This window comes from Syzygium oleosum, unplaced genomic scaffold (assembly GCF_021117445.2).
Source record: "Syzygium oleosum isolate NSW1041296 unplaced genomic scaffold, Sole_v2.1 Sole_v2.13, whole genome shotgun sequence".
NCBI lineage: Eukaryota > Viridiplantae > Streptophyta > Magnoliopsida > Myrtales > Myrtaceae > Syzygium > Syzygium oleosum.
In genome coordinates, this window is record NW_026607497.1 from 623,791 (window position 1) to 641,075 (window position 17,285).

General features: G+C 41.6%; 5 protein-coding genes across 5 annotated transcripts; 1 reads left to right on the top strand and 4 right to left on the bottom strand.

The window, feature by feature from the left end:
- On the top strand, nt 1–330 carry LOC115681307 (VQ motif-containing protein 10-like). The gene has a single exon (XM_030605222.2). The coding sequence runs from the start codon at nt 1–3 to the stop codon at nt 328–330; it is 330 nt and encodes a 109-aa protein (XP_030461082.1).
- A 3,200-nt stretch (nt 331–3,530) lies between these two features.
- On the bottom strand, nt 3,531–4,510 carry LOC115681170 (uncharacterized). The gene is made up of 2 exons (XM_056317196.1): nt 4,377–4,510; nt 3,531–4,027 (listed from the first exon to the last, which is right to left on the bottom strand). The coding sequence occupies exons 1-2, from the start codon at nt 4,508–4,510 to the stop codon at nt 3,574–3,576; spliced, it is 588 nt and encodes a 195-aa protein (XP_056173171.1). The 3' UTR covers nt 3,531–3,573.
- Nucleotides 4,511–6,028: 1,518 nt separating this feature from the next.
- On the bottom strand, nt 6,029–7,903 carry LOC115681259 (uncharacterized). The gene is made up of 2 exons (XM_030605140.2): nt 7,560–7,903; nt 6,029–6,712 (listed from the first exon to the last, which is right to left on the bottom strand). Exons 1-2 carry the CDS (start codon nt 7,817–7,819, stop codon nt 6,271–6,273), a joined length of 702 nt encoding a protein of 233 aa, XP_030461000.1. The 5' UTR covers nt 7,820–7,903; the 3' UTR covers nt 6,029–6,270.
- Nucleotides 7,904–9,231: 1,328 nt separating this feature from the next.
- Nucleotides 9,232–11,473, bottom strand: LOC115681258 (pentatricopeptide repeat-containing protein At1g53600, mitochondrial). Its single transcript, XM_030605139.2, has one exon. The coding sequence runs from the start codon at nt 11,471–11,473 to the stop codon at nt 9,314–9,316; it is 2,160 nt and encodes a 719-aa protein (XP_030460999.2). The 3' UTR covers nt 9,232–9,313.
- Nucleotides 11,474–13,411: 1,938 nt separating this feature from the next.
- On the bottom strand, nt 13,412–17,041 carry LOC115681284 (uncharacterized). The gene is made up of 4 exons (XM_030605184.2): nt 16,453–17,041; nt 15,687–16,118; nt 13,965–14,573; nt 13,412–13,765 (listed from the first exon to the last, which is right to left on the bottom strand). The coding sequence occupies exons 1-4, from the start codon at nt 16,930–16,932 to the stop codon at nt 13,634–13,636; spliced, it is 1,653 nt and encodes a 550-aa protein (XP_030461044.1). The 5' UTR covers nt 16,933–17,041; the 3' UTR covers nt 13,412–13,633.
- Between the last annotated feature and the right edge of the window lie 244 nt (nt 17,042–17,285).

The window sequence follows — 17,285 nt, forward strand, 5'->3', positions numbered from 1 at the left end:
ATGTCGGGCAGAGGACGAAATGCGAACCCAGTTAAGGTGGTGATCATAAACACGCAGCACATCGAAACCGACGCAGCCAGCTTCAAATCCGTTGTCCAGAAGCTGACCGGCAAGGATTCCACAGTTGCCATTTCGCCAAAGTCGGCGGACAACCTCTTCCACTGCCCTTTCGAAGGAGGCAGACAAAGAGCCATGCCGGAGAGGAGCGGAATTGAGCCGGTTCAGCGTACAAATGCGTCCTTGTGCAGGGACGAATCGTTCAATAGATTGATGAAGGAGATGCCTCCTGTGGATGAGCTGCACCAGCTATGGCTGTGGGCTCAATCCTAGTTTTCAGTTGTACATACAAATTTTTTTTTATACATTGAGTATTGGTACTCCTTTTTGTAATTATGTCTTGGCTATAAAGGTTGAGATTTGCAAAATCATTTTATGCAGAAATGCTTGGATATGTGCCATTTATTCAAAATTCCGTTCTAAGTACTTATACACCATAGTTGCCCAAATCATATTATAAGCACTAGCAGGATTCTTTGTTCAGTTTCATCAAATAGGAATTTTATTTCCGTGCTGATAACTTTCAATAAATGTAGGTAAGTGTCAAAATACTGTCAGTAAAAGAAAAGGAGATTTTTAATTTGCTTGTAACAAACCAACACTTTTATGAAATCACCAACTATTTTCATAGTTTTCAAATTAGTAATTTTTATATTACCTCACTAACTTTTGTTTTTATGCTAATAGAAAGGTTGGTAATTAAAAGTTAAATAAAATGTTGTTAAGCAATTTGGATAAGTGTGGGTGACCAAAACTAATTGATAACTTAACTGGAGAAAAGTTGGTAACTCACTCAAATAAAAGTTGATAATTTCATATACTAGTTGGTAAGTTTAAGTTGCTACTTAGAAAGGTAAATAAAATTTTGAAAAGATAAGAAAAGTTTTTTGGTTAGAGATAAGAGAAGTTGGTAATCTAAAACACCAATTAAGTGTCGGTAACTAACTCAAATTAAAGTTGATTATGCAAAGTTATTTGGTACCTTAGTTGGAGAAAAGTGAGTAATTACTCTAATTAAGGGAAAAGTGCCAAAAAAGTCCTAAACCTTTTGCATTAGTGCCAATTTAGTCATAAACCTTTTTTTGGTGCCAATTCAGTCCTAAACCTTTTGCATTGGTACCAATTTAGTCCTAAACCTTTTTTTGGTGCCAATTAAGTCCTAAACCTTTTAAATTGGTGCCAATTCAGTCCTAAACCTTTTATTTTTGTGTCAATTTAGTCCTTCCAGTCAATTTTGACCGGAATTTGCTGGCGTGGGCAGCTCGGCGACCGTCACAGCGCCGACGTAGCTGACGTGGACAAATAAAATAATATTTTAATATTTTTTGAATTTTTATTTTTTCCTTTTTTCTTTTTTTCCACTTTTTTTTGGCTTTCTTCCTTCCTCGGCCGGTCGCCGGTCCGGCGACCGGCCAGGCCGCGGGTCGGCGAGCTCGACCTCGCCGGCCCCCTGGGAGGGCGGCCTCGCCTTGGTCGGGCGAGGCTCGACCTCGCGAGATCCGGGCGAGGTCGGGCCTCCCCGACCATGGCGAGGCTCGAGCCCTTGCCGGGAGGCCGCAGCGAGGGCGAGCCTAGCCATGGTCGGGCGAGGCCCGACCTCGCCGGCGGCCGGGCGAGGTCGGGCGAAGTGGCGAGGCTCGAGCCCTCGCCGGAGGCCGCGGCGAGGGCGAGCCTCGCCATGGTCGGGCGAGGCCCGACTCGCCGGCGGCCGGGCGAGGTCGGGCGAGTGGCGAGGCTCGAGCCCTCGCCGGAGGCCGCGGCGAGGCCGCCCTCCCCAGTGGCCGGCGAGGTCGAGCTCGCCGGCCTTTGGCCTCTGGCCGGTCGCCGGACCGGCGACCGGCCGCAGGAAGGAGAAAGCCAAAAAAAAGTGGAAAAAAAGAAAAAAAGGAAAAAATAAAAATTCAAAAAATATTAAAATATTATTTATTTTGTCCACGTCGGCCGTACGCGCGCGGTGATGTCGCGCCGCACATGTCCACAGAAATTCGGTCAAAATTGACCGAAGGACTAAATTGGCACAAAAATAAAAGGTTTAGGACTGAATTGGCACTAATTTAAAAGGTTTAGGACTTAATTGGCACCAAAAAAAGGTTTAGGACTAAATTGGCACCAATGCAAAAGGTTTAGGACTGAATTGGCACCAAAAAAAGGTTTAGGACTAAATTGGCACTAATGCAAAAGGTTTAGGACTTTTTTGGCACTTTTCCCCTCTAATTAAGGTTGGTAACTTTTAAAAGAGTTGTAAATGAAACAAGTTGGTAAGTAAGGAAAAAAAAACTTGATAACTTTAAAGAGAAGTTGGTAAATTGTGAAAAGAAAATCAAATAAATGTAGTTAAGCAACTCAAATTAGAATTTACCCAAATACTAGTTGAGAACTCAATCAAAGAAAATGTGGTAAGTCACTCAAATAAAGTTTGTAATTTCATATACTAGTTGAGAAATTTAAGGCGTCAATAAGAATGATAAATAAAAGTTCGTAAAAGATAAGAGAAGTTGGTAATTAACAATATCAAATAAATGTTGGTAGCTAAAACAAGAATTGATAACGCAAAACTAGTTAGTAACTTAGTTGAAGAAATGTCAGTATTCACTTTCACTAAGTTGGTAATTTTTGAAGAGAAGTTCTAATTTTACGTGGTTGATAAGCAATGAAAATAAAAGTTGGTAAATTTAATAGAAAAATTGATAATTCTTTTAGTAAAAATCAATTAAATATTGATAAGAACTCAATTGTGATAAAAAAAATTAAAACTAATTGATAATTTAATTGGGGAAAAACCGGTAAGTCATAGAAATATATGTTAACACACTCATATTAAAATTAATACATATAACGTGTTTGTAGAAAACAAATAGGTAAGTGATAAGAAAAGTCGATAAGTTAAAAAAAATCAATTAAATATTGGTAAGTAGTTCAAATGAAAGTTGGTTTTGCAAAACTATTTGAGAACTTAATTGGAAAAAAGTTGGTGCATTACTCAAATAAATATTGATAAGTTCATATAAGAGTCGGCAAATTTAAGAAATTAAAAAAAAAGGTAAAGAAAACTTGGTAAATGATAAAAAGTGGGTAATTTGCAAGCTCCCCAAAAGATCTATTAATTTTATAAAAGCGTACTAAAGTTACCAATTAATTACCAGAAAGTCAACAAAATAATTTTTCTTTTGTCTACAATTTTTTGACAGTGAGCAATCGTTTCAGAAATCTACTAGCACGACAAAAAATCCGTTTTTTCCCGGAACAAACCAATAGAATTGTCCGTATATAACATGGAATGCCTGCATTTCGCATTTTAGATCAATTGTCGATTTCAATTGAAGAACAGACAAAATTATATGGAGAACTCACAAGAATACGGTGCCCGATCCAAACATATCAAAGTAGGATATCCCATGGCAGCTACTTTGTTTTTCATTACTTCGGTAAGATGCATGCAAACAAGGTGCAAGTTCTCCACTAAACTCAAACTATCTGTAAAGACTAGAGAGACTTCTCTATCCTTCACTCTCTCACTCATATGGAGGGAGCATCTTCCATGTCGAACAGCATCCATATCTCGTTTACTCTGTTATCGAACTCGAACGGAGAATTATACTGCGTGACCGTGTAAACCGAAGCGCTAGTGCTGCTCTCTTTCTCGCGGCTCTTCTGGGTGGCATTAGCCCAAGTAGTGCCGCTAAGGCTGGCTTCCAAGGCGGCTGCCTCCACTGCAACATCGTAGTCGACGACGAATCCGCCAAACTGTCTAATGGCAACGTAAGTGGGCTTCCACCTCTGCGCATGGAGGCCTTCCGCTGGGGGCGGGTTTGCTTGGTTCTCTTTCGGCACATAGAAGCTCACGACAAACGAGGATCTGCAAAACGGACCATAGCTTGGAGAGACCTCGGTGATCACCGGTGATGTCATCTCTGTATGTTTTTGGTAGCTGTTCTTACCTTGGATGTAGTCAAATAGCTTGAGAGTCAATTAGGCGACTCCATTTAGTCAATCATTGCATAAGAACATTACTAGTTGACCCCGACCCCTGATCAAATATATGAAAAGTCATTATGTACTTATCAAAAACATGAATTAGTATGAGGTTGGTCTCGATAGATGGCTTTTTTTTTTTTTTTTCACAAGCGTATCAATGATTGATCACATGGAAGGCATTCAATTAGCAAAGCTAACTCATTTTGCATATGCCATGAGATCAACAAAGTTAGTGTAAAGAAGAATTCCTAGTTCAAATGAACCGAGTTACATATATTCCAAAGATAATTTTGACGCAAGGATCATCCCATTGCATGGAATTTCTATAGCTATATTTTACTCACCTTAAATCCCCAGCCTTCTCCTTTGCACTGACAATGGACATTCCGTCGGGGCAAAAAGCAGGAGTTACTTGAATCCCAAGCACGAAATAGAGCCTGAAGGCTGAAACACTCACATTTTTTGGCTGACTGGTCATGCCTTTGACTTGTCGTTGGGTTTCTTCTTCGCCTGATCGATGCCAGCTCAAGTTCACCCTTGCGTTCCTCTCTCTCTCTCTCTCTCTCTCTCTCTCTCTTTCCTCTTGGAGTAGTCCCCCACATCCTCTTTGATTGTTCTTCTCTTGCTGATTGATGAGATCAATACTTACGTGCATGCATGGCCGTTGAAGTTCTTCATTTCTTTATTGCTAAATTTTGACCCGATCTCTCTCCTTTAGTTCTGGTCCTTCTAGACTGCTGCTTATTAAATCATCTAAAATGACTGCGGCGGTCAACTCATGTCCTTGCTTTTAAGTTGACCCTTCCATTTTCAAACTCTCATAAAACTCCAACGTGAAATAGCTTCCGTTGGCTGTTTCTCCCCACGGTTGAGTCGTCCACCTATAAATAAGAGGTCACGCAACAATCTTTCCTCAGAACACAAGCCAAAAGGAAGCGTCCGAAACCACACTTATAGCAGAAGCAGAGATCTCTTGTTCTTGACCTTCGTCTTCTCGCGATTATATTACACCGTCCCCAGAAATTTTTTCCAGCAATGTCGGGCAGAGGAGGAAATGCGACACCAGTTAAGGTGGTGATCATAAACACAGAGTACGTCAAAACCGACGCAGCGAGCTTCAAATCCGTTGTCCAGAAGCTGACCGGCAAGGATTCCACAGTTGCCATTTCACCAAAGTCGGCGGACAACCTCTTCCACTACACTTTCGAAAATGGCAGGCAAAGAGCCATTCCGGTGAGAGCCGAATTGAGCCAGTTCAGCGAACAAATGCGTCCTTGTGCAGGGACGAATCGTTCAACAGATTGATGAAGGAGATGCCTCCTGTGGATGAGCTGCACCAGTTATGGCGGTGGGCTCAATCCTAGTTTTCAGTTGTACATACAAATTTTTTTTTTTATACACTGAGTATTGGTACTCCTTTTTGAAATTCTCTCTTGGATATAAAGGTTGAGATTTACAACATCATTTTATGCAGAAATGCTTGGATACATGCCATTTCTTTAACATTCTATTCGAACTAATTATACACGATAGTTTGCCCAAATTATATTAAAAGCAGGATTGTATATTTTGTACCCAAAAATATAGATTTTCTTTTCATGCGGATAAATTTCAATAAAAGTAGGTAAGTGTGAAAATACTGTTTGTAAAAAATGTTAACCAAGACTTTTGCCTTGTTGGTAACTTATTAATGCACACAGCTTTTTTTATATAGTCGGCAAATTAGTAATTTCCATACTAGCTTACCAACTTTTATTTTTATACTAACCAATTGGGTAATAAATAAAGATCAGTAAGTAACTCAAATAAGGGTTGGTAACCTAAACTAATTAACAACTTAATCGGAGTAAAATTGAAGAGTCACTCAAATAAAAGTTGATAATGTCATGTGACAGTTAATTTAAGGCGATAATAATTTCAAAGGAGGGTTAATAACCTGTCCTCACTTGTGATCTATCGAAAACACTTCTCATATGGTAGCTTGACATACGGAACCGCAATGAATGACTGCATTTCGCATCTCGACAATCATTGACCTCAATTGGAGAAAAGATAAAAATATCCGGAACTCAAAAGGTTATATGATGCTTGATACAATCAAATCAAAGTAGGATATCACATGGCAGCTACTTTGTTTTTCATTCTTGGTTAAGAAACATGCAAGGAAGGTGCAAGTTCTCCAATAAACTAAACTACATGTAAAAACTAGAGAGACTTCTCTATCCTTTGCTCTCTCATTCACATAGAGGAAGCATCTTCCATGTCGAACGGCATCCATATCTCATTCACTCTATTCTCGAACTCGAACGGAGAATTATACTGTGCGACTGTGTAAACCGAAGTGCTTGTGCTGCTCTCTTTCTCACGGCTCTTCTGGATGGCATTAGCCCAAGTAGTGCCACTAAGGCTGGCTTCCAAGGCAGCTGCCTCCACTGCAACATCAGAGTCGGTGACGAATCCTCCGAACTGTCTAATGGCGACGTACATGAGCTTCCACCTCTGAGCGTGGAGGCCTTCTGCTGGGGGCGGGTTCGCTTGGTTCTCTTTTGGCACATAGAAGCTCACAACAAACGAGGATGCACAAAACGGACCATCGCTTGGAGAGACCTCGGTGATCACTGGTGCCGTCATCTCTATCTGTTTTTCATAGCTGTTCTTACCTTGTATGTAGTCAAATAGCCTGAGAATCAATTAGGAGCGATTTTTAGACAGACTACGAAGATCTAATTCTCAGCTATATGTTTCACTCAGGAGTTTCATGCGAATGACTAAATCGATTCAATCCAATCACATATGAAACTTTGATCACCAAGATGGATTAAATGAGGAAAAGATGATTGACAAATATGGGTAATCTTTTCTTCAGTCATCCAAAAGTTTCAATACCCCACACTGCTATCGAATTACATGTAACGTGATACTGTGTCGATACATCTAGCTATTATAGAAATAGATGTCGCACTGACTTTTTAATTTACACATCAAAGCTCTCTCATGCATGAGCCTAAGCTAATTCGTGGAAACCGATTCCAATTAAATGGAAGTCGGAAACTACGAAATGATGGTCACAGGGGCCACAACCTGTAAATTTGTCAATCCGTTCAAAAGCTAATCCAACAACACCGATGAATTATGTGGAATTCTACAGACCCTTTAACTTAATTTAGGCCAACAGCCGTATTATGGCATGAATAATACTAGAGATACAATTAAAAAAGCAAACTAGCAAACTATTGTCGGGGGCTATGGCATAGTTATAGTTTATCAGGTCACTTTATAGATCCTGGTAAATCAGTATCACCGTTCTGGGCATCACTCTTGAGGGCACTCTCCTGGCACACCATCGCCATTGATTTGGCCTAAGCTAAATAGGAGGAATGAGGATCTATATGGTTCAAGCTAGCAAAGCAAGGATTGCAATTCTCGACACGAGAGCACGACTCGATCGTGACTCGATCGGGACATGAATTGGACATAAGGATGGCAATGGAATTACTAGAGTGATAATAAAGATGTAGGAATCATACTGGCGGAAGCCGGAGCGAGTGGCTTCGACGAGAGAGATGTCGGGGATGGGAGCAGTGGACATCCACACCGTGGAATTGTAGCGCCGGATCTCGTAGCCGTCGCCCACGTGCACGACGTCGAAGCTCGGGCACTCGATGCGGTCGCACGTCGGCGGGGACACCCTCGTCGCGTGCTTCTGATTCGGCCAAAGTCCCAAGTGCGAGCTGGACAAGAGGTTGAGGAGCACTGAAAGCTTGAGCAACATGTTCGCCGCGGCCATGGTGGTTGGTCGGTCCGAGAAGATGGGGAGGAGTTAAGAGGAGAAGGGCCGACTCCGAAATATCAAATGCGTCGAGCGGACCTCGCGACGTCCACATGTTCACATATATACCGAACAAAATGAAAATCTGAGGCTACCCACAACCACATAAAAGGAACAAGATGCCGTATTCCAATTTCCAACGAAGTGCGGGCTGCAACGTGTCATTTTTGCGAAAAAAAAGGAAAGAAATCAGTACCCATTAAACGATATTAACTTAGATTTGCATCGTGAATATCCACAAGTTCAACGCTTTGGTACATTCTCGTCATAATAATTACCTCATTAAATAGAGTTTTTTTAAATAAATTAGTAAGTTAATGATAGATTTGATTATGATCATGGAATAATAATAGAGTGGCCATTGAGGCTGATATTTCCAACGCTATAATTCCCCACAAACACTTTTTAACATTTTGATAAGCGGCTGCTATGGTGACAAGTGGTGCTACAACCATCGGAAGCTTGTGAGGACGAATATACGAACTGCGTGGACAGCAAAAACCTGCCTTCGCGCCTTGCCATTACTAATTTGTCGCCACCCACATTACTCTTGCAGGCCATTAAGATTTGGCCAAGTGAGGAACATGTGATGCGTTGAGCCTTTAGGGAGCATTTCAGATTTTTTGGAATTGAGTAAGATCCACTGATTGCAAAAAGCAATGGTAGTGAGAAGCACAAGAAAGCTATGGCTCATGCAAAGGGAAGTGACCCCAGTGACCAGCATGGTGCAGCTCCGAATTTGAAGAAGCACCAGGAAAATGTTCCAACCTAGCAGCTTTAAGGTGCAGCATTAATGATGCACATCACCTGTGACTCGACCATTGGCGATAATGCACAGTGGCTAGCCCCCTGCCGAACAAAAGAACGTCAAGGACAGATTGCAGGTAATCTCCCACTGCCTGCAAAACAGCTACTTCCAAATCTAAGTGCATTCTTTAACACATTGCATGTTCCTGTCGGTCAACAAAAGGCAATTATAAGAAGTATGAGAGTAATTAAGCACAAGATTGGGGGAATCATCCTAATTGTTGGTTTAGTTTATGCATGGCGAAAAGGCCTTCATGAGTACGTCCACCTACTCCTGCAAATACGGATACAGAAACTCATTGCCCATGGATAAAGAAGAACCGTTTCAACACAATGTGAGACAGAAATTACATCAATTTAAATTTAATTAGTACTATACCTTTTAATGTCAGAAGGATATGCAAGTTGAGCAGTGAAATGATTGTCGATTTATCTGCAGTGGAGGCTGATCCAACAGATGAGACAGATGGAAGATCAAATTCTCCATTTACCTTGTTGTTTCAGAGAGAAGCACCAACCCCCAAAAAGGCTCTGGCTCTGCGCTCGAAAACAGTATGCAGAAGTATCCTGGATGACTTGCGACCCCATTATCAATGACAATTGAATACATTTATCATTAGATTAGATGAGAGGATTGAGGAGCCATTACAACTGAGATTCTAAAAGTTGTATTTCCTTTGAGATAGTGCATAGAGTAGCTTCTATATCTCCGATATCTGCATGGGAGTTGTCTCCCGCGAGGAACAAATGGACACTGCCCTTCATCATAATCCAACTGCATCCTGGACTCTTTCTCACTCTTTTAGATTTCTGGGCCATTCTAACAAGGTCAGAAAAGTCATGCTTCCCAGAGGAATAATAAAGGTTGGACAAAACAACGTAAGATGTTGCATTATCGGGCTGCAACTTGATCAGCTTTTGAGCTGCAAGCTCTGCAAGATCAACCCGTGAGTGCATCTTACTTGCACTAAGAAGGGCTCCCCAAACACCAGGGTGGGGCTCAAGAGGCATCGAACTAATCAAACAAATAGCTTCATCCAGCAATCCAGCTCGGCCAAGGAGGTCAACCATGCAAGCATAATGATCGGGCCCCGGTTCTATCCCATATAATGACTTCATGGATTTAAAATAGTTCCATCCTTCTTCAACAAGCCCTACATGAGTGCATGCAGAGAGAATGGCAAGAAATGTAACTCCATTAGGCTCCTGACTTGCATTCTGCATCTTTTTAAATAATCTGAGAGCTTCTGTACCAAATCCATTTTGCGCAAGCCCAGTGATGATAGAATTGTAAGATATTATGTTAGGGTCAGTTGTTTCTGTGAATATTCTGTAGGCATCGAGAACGCTTCCACACTTTGAGTACATCGATATTAATGAGTTCTGCGTAGAAAGAACATGCTCCAGGTCCATCTTCACAACATGAGCATGAATCTGTACACCATGGTTCAGTGTTGCCGAAGCAGCAGAAGCACTTAGCACACTGCTTAAGGTAAGAGGATTAGGCTTGATTGCTTTCTGAAGCATTTGAATGTACCAATGGAATGCCTCCTCAAATTCGCCATTCTTCACAAAACCAGATATCATGGCCGTCCAGGCAATGTCATCTTTTAAAGGCATCATTTCAAATAGCTTAATCGATTCATCAATCATTCCGTTTCCAAAAAATCCTGAAATAATAGTTGTCCAAGAGACTGCATCCTTCCCAGGCATCTTTGCAAATAGACGATAGGCTTCTCCAATACTATCATTCTGGACATAAGCAGAGATTAAACTATTCCATGTGACTTCGTTCCTTTCGTCCATTGAATCAAAAATCTTAATAGCATCATCTACAAAGCCAAAACTAGAATACATTTTGATAATGGAATTTCTTATAAATAAATCAAATTCAAGTCCAAGTTGATACACCAATCCATGGATCTGAATTCCTTCCTGGGACCTCCCAAAGTCGCCACAAGCTTCAAACATAACAGTAAGTGTCGTAGAATTCACCCTTACTGTTCCTTCCTTTCTCATGTCCAGAAAAAGATCAAAACCACATTCAAAATGCCCCATCTTCATATACCCATTAATCATAGCAGTCCAGGATACAACATTTCGCTCCGGCATCTTATCGAACAGCTCTCTGGCAGCACCAACGCCAACGTTCTTGCAATATCCGTCCAGCATAGAGCTCCAGGAAACGACATCTCTCTGTGCCATACCCTCAAAAACCCAAACCGCCTCTTCGAGTGCCCCCGACTTCAAATACCCACTTATCAATGCATTCGAGCACACAGGATCTCGCCACTTGACCGGCATCGAAAGGTAAAGTTCTTTCGCTTTGTCTACCTTCCCTGCCCGAACAAACCCCGTGATCATGGCACCGTAAGAGACCGCATTGCGGTCAGGAATCTCAGCGAACAACTCATAAGCTTTATTGACATTCCAATTGTTGCGGACGTAGGCAGTGATCATCGCATTATACGAAGCGGTATTCCTGTCGGGCATTTCGTCGAACACTTGCCGGGCTTCCCGAATCCGCCCGTTGTCCGCATACGCGGTGAGCATGGCGGTCCAAGAAACGGTACTCTTGAAGGGCATCCACCGGAAGACGGACTCAGCATCTTCGACGCGACCGTTTCTTCCATGCTTCGTGATCTGGGTGTTGCAGTAAACGAGGGAGCTGCTCGCTCCGTCGCTTCTTGTTGCAGCATTAGTAATAGGCTTGGATAGGACCTTCTGGTGCTGAAGACTTTGGACTGAAAAACGAAAGAGGAGGAGCGGTTTACAGAAGAAGGAAGCATCTTGTTTTGCTAACATGGCTGAAGCAAGGAGAAGAGTCGAAGCTACAAAAATCTCCGAAATCGAGACATTCCGACATGAATCCATACATTTTCACTCATTTCTAATGTTAAAAAAAATAGTTTGATCGCTTCGAAAACTTTTGACTATGGTATGATATAACATAAATAATTGACACAAAATAATTTCCTACCCTCCAGTCTGAGTCTTGCCTCTTTCTTGGTTTTTATTTGTTAACTACAAGCAAAAACTACATTTCCAAATAAAAATTGACATTTAAAAGATTTGACGAAATTGTTTTTATCGATATTTCGTATTATTAAATTGTGAAAATAAATTATAGGCACAATGTGAAGAAATTGTACACAAATGTAAGAAAAGCGAAAATCAATTTACAATTTTCTTGGTAAAACTGTTTATAAGATAAACAATTATTCAAATTTTAAATTTTAAATATGTGAGCGATACAATAGGAATATCAATTTACACATTTGTATATTGAAAAACTATTTTTGTTTGGTCAAACTATTGACAAACTATTAAAAAATCTAATTTAGGGGGGGAAAAGGATTGCTACCCCTTGAAAATAAAATATCATCAAAAAATTATATAATATAAATGCGATTTGCATAACTCATTAGACCAAGCCTACATAACAATTTCTTCAGTACGCCTATTGATAAATATATTTGATCTACAGCAAAAAGACCGAGAAATATATACCCAGTTTTCAATGTATTTCTTTTTCTTTATCTTTTTTGGCCTTAAATTGAGTTGTAATATATGTTTCACAAGATAGATAGATGATTCTATTCGAAAAAAGCGTGTTGGGTTCTGTGAGAAATTTATTATATGGTATGATAAGGGTTGGCTTTTGCTCATGCTTCATTAATTTTACTCTAAAAATAGGACAGAGCACGGGCAATATAATCTTCTTTGCCTTGTAACCTAATCTACCACGTGGGATTGATCGGTTTCAGATTTAAAACCCGTAACTTATCTTGTTAGAATCAGTTCTCAGTTTTTGAAACCTGAAATCTACCATGTTTGTCCTGAAACCTACCTTGTTTTCCCATTCTGGTTCTAAGATCTACCCGAACACTTGTTTTTCTTTTGTTTCTTTTTTAGTCTCATTTGTACAGCAAAATAATACGAGTAACAAATCGATTCAAAATAAAAGATGAATGAAGGTGAGTGTGCAAAGGCGAGTAAGGAACGAACGCGGGCAAGCTATGAGCGAGTGAAGAGGAGGGTGACTCGTTCGAGTTCGAGAGAGAGAGAGAGAGAGAGAGAGAGAGAGAGAGAGAGAGAGAGAGAGAGAGAGAGAGAGAGAGAGAGAGAGAGAGTTTGGGTGACTCGTGAGGAGGAGGGTGGCTTGTGAAGTGTTGAGTGAGTTTGGGGAGAATAGAAAAAAGAGGGGGATAGAAAAAAAGATGTTGAGAAAAATTAAGGATTTCAGGGTTTATAAAACCGGCTTCGAATACGGTCTGGTTCCCCCCGGTTCCAGAAGCTGACCGGTTTTTAGGGCGGTCCGGTCCGGATAAAAACTGTCCGATTGCACAGCCCTACCTCCATGTAGCGCAAAGGCATACAACTGTGATCTCCAGGACTTTGGGTTGTCCCCTGAATTACATCCTTTATAAGCTTGCTTACGTTTTGATGAATCTGAGCAAGTGAAGTTCTGAAAAAGATGATTCTAAATGCGCACTAAACGCAGAAACGAGTGCATCATTCTCCCTTTGTGATTGCTTTACCGTTCTTTTACTTTTGGGGATCGCGAAGTTGTCATTCGACAATTTACTGTCAACCGTTGAATCTTGAAATTTGCAATTTCTCAGCAGGAGCTTTTCTATGGGCAATGACACTTCTCTGCCAAGAGCCCTTTTCGCTTTCATCAGACGACAGCCTGTGCCAAAAGGTGAGCGAGGTTGGTCTCCCCTTAGCTTCCTTAGTCGATAATTTTCCTTAGTGTCATCAAATCTCATCCACGTTCAGGATGCACACACCCCACACGACAGCGTTCACATGTGTGAATAAGTAAAACTTAAAAATCCTAGCGTTACAGCTTTCATGTCCAGTTGCCACACTATCCAATTGGAGACAAGAGGGTATGCAAGCTTCGACTCTTCATCCCGTTGGACTCAATCCCGTCCGGTAGGTGAAACACTTCAACTTAAACTACATGAGAGGGATGGAAGACGGGCCGGTGATGGCAGCCGCTTTTTGCGCCCGCTGCGCTTCACACCTGTAAATTCCCTTCATTTCCTTCTTCACGCGACGTGCTTCCCGTCTTTCCTCCTTCACGGCAGCCTGAATTTATATTCAGATGAACATCTTAGACGATAGAATACAATTGAAGGAACCGCTCTCTTAAGGGCCAGAAACTGAAGTACATACACCATACAAAAGTCCTCTCCCTCTAGTCAAAGCAACAAAGTTGCACAAAGGGATGAAACTCAAAATGGCTTAACAAATTTCTCGATAAGAATTACAGGAAGCAGGTATTTACCTTGCGCTCTTTCTTCTCTTCCTTTGACTCTTGACCAGGCTGTTTCCTCATGGGCTGCTCATTCCTCGAGACACTGCCACCCTTGACCTTTTCCACCGATGATTTCATGCTCCGAGGCATATAGTCAACAGGGAGTTTTTCTTTTCCTCTGAGGGGTATTAACGGATTGGCCGCACCTAAAGCAACAGAAATTGTACTGGCCAATTTCTTCTTTCTGGCTACCTCAGGTGCTTCAATTTTGCCTGGGTGATTATCAAGATTCGAATATGTAGAGACAATAGTTTCACAGTCCCACACCTCAGATTCATCACTACTTTCTTCCACAATAACTACTTCTTTGTCATCATTCTCATTTTCATACTTGTCTGCATATTCCACACAACGACGGATCAAATCAGCAGCAGAATCCTGTAGCTGTTTGCTTTTCACTTCATTATCCTTTAATAAATCAGCTGGAACTCTATACTTGTCATCAATTTCCAGATCATCCATAACTTTGTCATCAAAGGCCTGTTTGAGTTTCAGAGCAAGAGATTCATCTTCTTCGGCCATACAACCACCATAACCATCATCCTCGTCTTCCTCAGATCCGTACTCTTGACGTTCAAGCTTCAAACAATAAAGAAGAAAAACATCAGATATCAGAAAAAGAAACGGATTTAAGTCAGTTAAACTAAAGGAATGATGTCAAACATCGGCTGAATAGTACTAGCTCATGGGAATTCTGCTACCAGTAGAGAAATTTCAGCATTTAAGAAGGGGAAACGAGAGCGGAGGAGACAAAGAATAATTAAAAGAAATTGTCTGAGTTACCGTCGATTCAGTGTCTGATGCGGATGCAACTCAGGCCAAAATGCACAGTTTCTAACAACTTCCAGTACCATATGTATAAATAAAGTGACTAGTTTCATCTGAACTTATCTTCAAACTTATCCCACTAATTCAGCGGATGATTTTATCACAAGGCATGCTCAACATCCATCCAGATTAGCATAAGCACTCACAGAAATAGAGTCAAAAACACCAATATCACAAGAACTCAGTATACGGCTAGCATCAATCTACTCGGAGTCGAAGAAGAACCTCATGAGTTAGGATGATGAGGTCCAACCAATACTTTTTCTTTTTCAGCAAAAGCAGTCCAACCACATGATTTCAAAATCTCCTAACAAGTGATGCAGAAAAGCACCTCAAGGCTAGGTCTTAAAAGATGGCAGGATTCTTATTATACAGACCATACCAGCAACAGACTCTTCTAAAGAGGGGAAAAAAGGTGTAACCAAATCCAACCACAACGGTTAGAGAGAGAGAGAGAGACAGTAGCTAAAATTCAGTAAGACAGTCCAACGGGGGTAATGGATTGTCAGCCCATCAAGTGCACTTGAACAACAACGCATAAAATGCCAAGTGATATCCAACAAATTATATGTGCCTCTGCTATTGTCCTGCAGTCAGGTAGAAGGCTAAAGTAGAGGCGGATTCACCATCATTCACTGAAAAAGGAAGGGACAGCAGAATCTATGAATCTATTATCCGCAAGCTAAGAGCTGAAAGCATGTCATTTTGACTTTTGGTGCCTAGGCATTAATCCGAGTCATTTTTTTTCACAAACTTGTCGGAGTAAAAAAAAGAGAGACAGTTTTATCAGCTCATCCACTTATCGAGTCAATTATCAGAATCAAGAAAGCATATACTAGCATGAGGAAAAATTAAACAACTTACAAGATCAAATAGCTCATCCAGCTCACGATGTTCTCGTGGCTTCTCGTCGTCAAAGTCGCCATTTCGTTCCACAAACCGACTTCTTATTTCATGAGGAAAGCCATTGTCAATTTGTCTCTCTTGACCAGCAGAAGTACCTGATCCATTAACGACTCTCCCCATCACTTCAGGCATCCCGGAATATTGCGAATTTTCGTCCGCAATACTGTCCTCGCCTTCAGGATGGTTTGCCTGAACAACAAAATCTTCTTCCAAGTCCTCGACATCAGACCCAAACCGTGAGAGGTCACTATCATCAAGTAATGCAGCAACTTCAGGATCCATGGCTTTCTGTACTCTCACATTAACACTATTGGCTGCAACACTATAAATCGATTTATCATTAGGATCACCTTCTGCTTTAGGAACTTGTACCCGTGAAGCATCATAAGCCTGAAATCAAAGAAGTTGAATAAAGTTGGTCCTCATGAACCACATCCCAAACACTGAAGCCTCGAGACAAATGTAGATATAATAAAATGGTAAAAACACAAATTCAGGCACCTCAACAGCCAACCAAATAAGCAAAAAAAAGAGAAAAAACTCCACTTTCTTTCATATCCTGTAATCCCAACCTCAGATGAACGCAATCTAATCTAGCAGAACACTCACATCTCAAATGCTGCAATTTACACTAACCTCAAACAGCTAATCCAAAGCAAAGTTATCCCCAAGAACACTAAGATTGCAAACGAAACAGAGAATACCACAACATCAAAAGACCAACCTTGACATCTTTCGGAACCAGATCAAGCCTCGCCTTAGAATTCTGATAAAAAGCGGAACCACCGCCCGCATTCCTAATCTCCCTCAAATGCGACAAGTAATTATAACCATCGTCAGGGAACCCAAGCTCCAGAATCTCCCTCCTGACATGCTCCGGCAGCCGCGACGCCGACGCAACATCTCCACCTCCACCTCCAACACCCCGAGTCCCCACCACACCTCCCGTCGCGCCGTCATCGCTGCCGCCGCCGTCGCAGTCGCCGGGCGCGTCCGCGTACATCGACATCGGATCGTCACCGCCATCGCCGTCGTTGTCGGCGTCCTCCAAGGTACCGGCCGAGTAAGGGTTGTTGTCGACGCGGACGAAGATGCGGTCGCCGCCGGGAGCGTCGTCGAAGCCGGGGTCGGCGGAGTCGCGGGACAACAACTGGAAGGTCGCCGACTTCTTCTTGTCGATGAATTTCTTCGCCTTGCGCCCCATTGTTTTCAGGCAATTCGTCGAACGGGTGGGCAGTAGAGAGGTCGCGGCAGTAACAAAAACTCGCGTTCGCCGCTAAACCCTAGTGGAATGTGGATGACAAACGTCCCGAGAGAGGTTCGTGCTGAAGCTTCACCGATGGCAAAATTGTAAATAAACCAACAAGGATGGGCGATTCTGGTGGGTTTTGTGCTGAATCTTCTACGTACACGTGGATCTCTCTCTCTTCCTATTTTGCTTTCTTTTTGTTTTTGTTTTGATTATAGCTTTTTTTTTTGCTAGAAATTAAACTTTATATTGCAAACAAGGCGATTACAAAAAGGAAGCATTACCTACATTAGAACGAAATATAAAAA